The sequence below is a fragment of the Primulina tabacum genome, chromosome 11, assembly GCF_025594145.1.
Source record: "Primulina tabacum isolate GXHZ01 chromosome 11, ASM2559414v2, whole genome shotgun sequence".
Classification (NCBI taxonomy): Eukaryota; Viridiplantae; Streptophyta; class Magnoliopsida; order Lamiales; family Gesneriaceae; genus Primulina; species Primulina tabacum.
The window spans coordinates 39,295,927-39,301,926 of NC_134560.1; the positions used below are offsets into that span (position 1 = coordinate 39,295,927).

At 33.4% G+C, this 6,000-nt stretch overlaps 1 protein-coding gene across 1 annotated transcript; it reads left to right on the forward strand.

The window, feature by feature from the left end:
- The first annotated feature begins 768 nt into the window (after window positions 1–768).
- LOC142519001 (protein RAE1) lies at window positions 769–5,233 on the forward strand. Its single transcript, XM_075621876.1, has 11 exons — window positions 769–966; window positions 1,131–1,217; window positions 1,598–1,675; window positions 1,755–1,948; window positions 2,377–2,518; window positions 2,829–2,909; window positions 3,156–3,284; window positions 4,190–4,267; window positions 4,373–4,444; window positions 4,739–4,819; window positions 4,924–5,233. Exons 1-11 carry the CDS (start codon window positions 913–915, stop codon window positions 4,972–4,974), a joined length of 1,047 nt encoding a protein of 348 aa, XP_075477991.1. The 5' UTR covers window positions 769–912; the 3' UTR covers window positions 4,975–5,233.
- Window positions 5,234–6,000: the final 767 nt, after the last annotated feature.

Below are 6,000 nucleotides of genomic sequence, written 5' to 3' on the forward strand. Positions count from 1 at the left end.
CATTAATCTTTAATTAAATAATAAAAAATATTTTATTTAATAAAGTTTGTGAATTAAATAGTTGGGTTGCTAAAACGTTCGTATTTTTGTTGAAAATCCAACACCGAAAAAATTTACGTCCCGGCGTATAAAATCACCTCGAAACCCTTTATTCTCAAAAATAATAAAAAGCATCTCCCAAATTTTAAATAATTAAAAACATCTATTTAATAAAAACATTTTCTATTTTTCAGTCATCTGTCTCCGTTCCTCGATCGTCACTTGAATAATCCTTAAAAAATACATTTTAATGCAATCATGTAGAAAAATATCTTTTAAACATGTAAATATGCACAACATAATTAATTATTGCAATTAAAACATTAAAATACAAGATAATTTAATAATTGCATGCATGTGCTTTGCGTGAACCTTTAAATTTTCGGGGCGTTACACAAACAAAAATAAAAGATATCAGTTAGTTTAATCATTTATTTTTTAAAAAAATACTAAATTATTTCTTAGGTTTTTAAATAGAAATTTAAATAAATAAAATAACCTAAAATTATCTTAGCTTTTTAAATATCAAATTGTTTTAGAAATAATTTTTTCGAGCTGTACAATAAGTTGAGTCTTAAATGGCAATTGGGCAGATGTAGCCCAATTACATAAAAGCCCAAAGGATTCTTATTTTAACAATTGAAGTCCATCGGGCAATGATCCAAGGAAAATAAGCCCAATAAGGATACCGTTTTCCGACTCGGTATCTTCTACCTACATAGTAGCGTTGTCTCAAAGCTTTGTACTTTCATATTTTTCTCTATAAATTCTCTGAATATTTGTTTCGCGGTTTCGTAGTAATCTCCCAGTTCGGATTATCCCTGCAAATTAGCAGATTTAAAGCTTAAAATTAGGGTGGAAGAAGACTTGCTCATGGCTACATTTGGCGCTGCATCCGCTAACGTAAACCCCAACCGTTCAACCGAGGTAACTGGTTTTGTGCAGTGTATTATCTATTGTTTTCGTAAATAAATCGAATTGCTGATAGCTTAGGGACTTTCTAGCATCGATTCTTGTTTCCGCATTTGAATTTCAAGTATGTGTTATGCATCGGTTGATTTGTTTATTCTATTTTTTGGGCTTTCATGAAGGTTGTACAATCTCCAAATGATTCGGTGTCAAGCCTCTGTTTCAGTCCCAAGGCTAATTTCCTTGTCGCTACTTCGTGGGATAATCAGGTATCATCATGGTTTTCTGTAGTATGGTGTTCTTGTTTTCAAGTTTTTAGTAGCTAGTTACCATTGTTTTTAACCTTATTTGACACAATGTTGGTAAAGGATTTTGGGAATAGAGAAACTTTTGGAAGTTTGTTTAAACTTGGTTGAAGGTTAAGTTAGTGCAGGCTCGGACCAGTTATATGTTATTTTAGTTCTGTTTGTGGGTGGATTGATATTTGATTCCTACTCGTGTAGTTAGCTATTTCGCGGACGATATTTCTATGTTTGATGTAGAGTCTTTGTGACTGGTGTTGAAGTAGACTGTTTGGGAACGAATGTTTTTTTATTAATTTGGTTGCTGCCAGAGATAACATGTTACATCCTATGTCAAATTCTCTTAGGTACGATGCTGGGAGGTAATGAAAACGGGGACCACTCTCAACTCCGTTCCTAAGGCAGCAATGTCACATGATAATCCGGTAAGTTACAACTTATGAAATTCTCTGATTAGGTGACTTTTTTTTAATACCTCATAATTTACCATGTGATTTTCTAAAGGTGTTATGTTCAGCATGGAAAGATGATGGGACAACTGTGTTTTCTGGGGGCTGTGACAAGCAAGTGAAGATGTGGCCATTACTGTCTGGTGGGCAGCCTGTCACTGTGGCCATGCACGATGCTCCAGTTAAGGAGCTGGCTTGGATCCCAGAGATGAATCTCTTAGTCACAGGAAGTTTTGACAAGACTCTAAGGTGATTTCCTTAAGTTTGTAAATTATTTGGCATTCTTTTGTTGCTCTATTGTTTGTGCTCTGTGTTTGATTCTCATTGCGAGCATCATTTCTTTTTCATGTTAATATGTAATCTATCGTTTTAAATTGCAGAATTCTCCTTGTTTAGTCGATGTGGCAATTCAAAATTTTGTTTTAATTATCTGGTATCAGTTTATCTCATTCATGGTATGCTAGAACAGTTCCGTCTATCCAAGCATTTTCATCCCCAATATTGTCTACATCTGGTCTAAAGAGCCAGCGTACTTTATCAGATTATGATTTGTTTTGTGATTTGTCGCTTTATTCCTAATATCAGTGTAAACTATTTCCTACTTCTACTCTAGCCAGCTCTGATCTGCAATCTTAAAGCTGAGGTTTAATCTTGGTAATGGTGCTATACATTTTCAGGTACTGGGATCTGAGACAGCAAAGTCCAACTTGGGTCCAACAACTTCCGGAGCGCTGTTATGCTCTTACTGTCAGACATCCTCTTATGGTGGTTGGCACTGCTGATAGAAATCTCATAGTTTTCAATTTGCAGAACCCGCAGGTATTCTCCTTCTTCTTCAAGAGATATGTGATGTCTTTCCAATCAGTCTCCTGAGACAACTACTCTGTACATAAATAAGCGATGAAGATATGTAATTACTTTTTTGGATCAACATCGATAAAGCCTTTACTTTTTTGGATCAGCTGCTGCTATGATCATACTATCGTGCGGTCAAGACATCATGACTCGTTCTTTTGTTTTTTTGTGTTTTATTTGTACCTGTCTTTGTTTTTTAAATCATAGTCAACACGGTATTGTGGTGGTGTGTCATGTTTTGTAAACTTCATTAATTGCTGCTGAAATATGACAGTCTGAGTTCAAGAGAGTTGTATCACCTCTGAAGTACCAGACTAGGTGTGTTGCTGCTTTCCCTGATCAGCAAGGTTTCTTGGTAAGTTTCCTTGTCCTAGATATCCTTTTGCGATCTCAATCATTTTCTTGAATATGGAAAGGTTTAATATTTTTAGGTTTGGGTGTTCTACAACCCATGGCCTCAATAACACTAATGATTATTGGTGAAAAGTTCCATGAAATTATTGGATACTAATATGAGATCGTTGCCTGTCATTAAATGGAGATAATGATTATTCCCATAGTGGTGATTATGCTCTCGTCACATTTTGCATTGATTTTGTAGGTTGGCTCGATTGAAGGAAGAGTTGGCGTACACCATCTGGATGAATCACAGTCAAGTAAAAATTTTACTTTCAAATGCCATAGAGATGGCAATGATGTTTTCTCGGTCAACTCACTGGATTTTCACCCCGTAAGATATTTTATTTAAGTGCCCTGTGCTTTACGTGTCTGTCAAAGTTTACTTCCTTATAGATTGTTACCTTCCTTTTCAATTTTGTCGTTAAAATAAATTGATAAATGATGTTCTTAAATGGTTGGTAGTGTAGAATTTTTCACTAAATATCTATATCTTGTACAAGGGCTACTTGGCTTATCACCCATCTGGAGAAGGATATCATATTGTGCTTTATCTTTGTCTATACCAACTCCCAATGACCTGTATTATGTCTCCTGAAATTCAGTACATGCACATTTCTGTCAACTTAAACTGATCTCAATGATCCATATACAGGTCACAAAATTTCCGAACTATTGTAGTGATAGTTAAACTATTTGATCCTCGTCCTTTTGCGCAAGGATTTATTATTTGATGAATTTAATAAAGAGCCATTCATGAAAGTAACCTAAGTAAATTGATTCTTCTATACAATGGGAAATATCTTTCACATATGTGTGCTCCTTTTCAACTTTTCACCAATCATTGCATGAGAGGACAATATACAAAGAAAAAATCTATGGCTAATACTTTCTTTGGATGCACTTTTGACAAGAAAATTTGTGTGCTAAATTTGGAAGTATTGTGGAATTGAATTGTCTGTCAATTTTTTGTTTTCTTAATTTGTTCACACTTCTTGTTTCAGAACTAATGTTCTCCATATAATATTCATCAGTGAGATTAAATCATGTGATATATTTTTTTTAAGCATTTGAAAATTTTAGTTTTAGGAGGGACTGTAGATGTAAAAGCTGTTTTGTTACCTGAGTTTTCAGGTGTATGGATTAGGGTCTAATTTTTCCTAACCTGTCATTTGTATTATAAACTCCTATATTATTATCTGTGTACGGTACTTTTCTGATAAAACCGCCAAATCTCAGATTCATCACACATTTGCCACTGCTGGATCAGATGGGGCGTTCAACTTCTGGGACAAAGATAGCAAACAGAGGCTTAAGGTACATATGAGGCGTCTGTAATCATAGTCATTATGTTCTATACTGCAATCTTCTTTTAACATAAACATACATCTGACTACTTCCATAATTTCTTGATTTGTTTAGGCTATGCAGAGATGCAATCAGCCCATTCCTTGCAGCACTTTCAACAACGATGGTTCCATATATGCATATTCGGTAGGTTCCATGCATGCTTATTCGGTATTACTTGGGTGCCATATTCAGTAAAGTTTTTCACCAGTTTCTTAATCATATAACAATGAAAAAACATATATTCGTCAAAATTTCTTACTGTATACTGTTTGCAATGAAGAGTTTAGCACACCAATTTTAAGATGTTTAGCGTAATCATAGTAGCACTATATTTTGAGCTTTCCATTGCCACGAGTTCGCAAAATATGCTTGTGTTTGTATGAAATGATCGGGATATTGAATTCAATTAATGTGCTACTTTTGTTGGACATATACTAGGTTTGTTATGACTGGAGCAAGGGTGCTGAAAATCACAACCCATCAACAGCAAAAACATATATTTATCTACATATGCCTCAGGTAACCACCAGAAAGTTAATTTAGTTTTTTCCGGACTCGACTTCATCGACATATGGATTTTACACTGATAGTCCTTGTCACTATAACTTCAAATTCTCCTTCAGGAGGCCGAGGTCAAAGGCAAACCACGAACAGGAGCTGGCGGTAGAAAGTGAAGATTAGGCAGATTTTTTGCATGGACATACGTTAGTGATCAGTTTCTGGCCTGGAGTGGTCTCTGGTTTCAAAGTAGCGTATGGTGTTCAGTTATTGTTAGCTTTGCATTTTCTTGGTTTTGCATCACTATGGTTCTTATTAGGAAGCAAGCAAGCTAAACTGGCCAGTGGAGTTGTATCGAATATTTGGGATTGAATTTTCCCCCGTTTTGACAACTATCGAAGTCGTATCTGTTTATAGAAATATATTCCTTGTCAATTTCGAATATTACCATCTCATTTTTTATTATATTTTAAAATTTATTTTTTTCTCATTTTTCTCATCTGCAATTATCTTTATTGTGAAGTTAACTCAGCTTCTTAATTGTTATCATTTTCACATAATGTTAAAATTATAAACCAATTCACAATATTGTATTTTAACATTTAAAAATAATTTTATTAAATATGTTGGCCTGATCTAGATTGCAGTGGAAATGCAACATTCAGATTGAAACTATTGGTGTAAAAGTCATTGTTCAATTCTATTTGCACAAATATGTATAAAAGGTTTTTCACAAAAATTTTATAAAATATATTCAAAAGTTATTTTAAGAACGAATATGTATTTGTACTACTATTCTATAAACATATTTTAGTAGGTCTCTTGTGAAACGAGTCAATTCTGTTCATTTTTTACAGTAATAAGTATTTGCACAAAAATTAAAACTTTTTTATTGATAACTCAAGTAAGAGATCTGTTCTCATAAAATTTTTGTTAAAATTGTTTTTACAATTAAAAAATTAATATGTTTTTATGTTCATCGTTGCGTTCATTACTAAAAAAATTTAAAAATGTCTCTCAACTAGTTTTAAAAAACTATATTTAGATAATACTCAATGTTTTTAAAGTACTTGTCCGAATGGAGAACTTTGGTTTGAATTTTTTAAAAAATAATCTTCGGCTCAAATTTGGATTCGAGTTAATATAAATGTTCATGAACAAATTGCGATTTACATGACAAAATTGTTTTAACTTTTTTTTTT

Coding starts and splice junctions, on each gene's coding strand:
- LOC142519001 (XM_075621876.1), top strand. CDS start 913: ATGGCTACATTTGGCGCTGCATCCGCTAACGTAAACCCCAACCGTTCA. Junction 1,676..1,754: donor CAATGTCACATGATAATCCG/GTAAGTTACAAC, acceptor GATTTTCTAAAG/GTGTTATGTTCAGCATGGAA. Junction 2,519..2,828: donor TCAATTTGCAGAACCCGCAG/GTATTCTCCTTC, acceptor GAAATATGACAG/TCTGAGTTCAAGAGAGTTGT.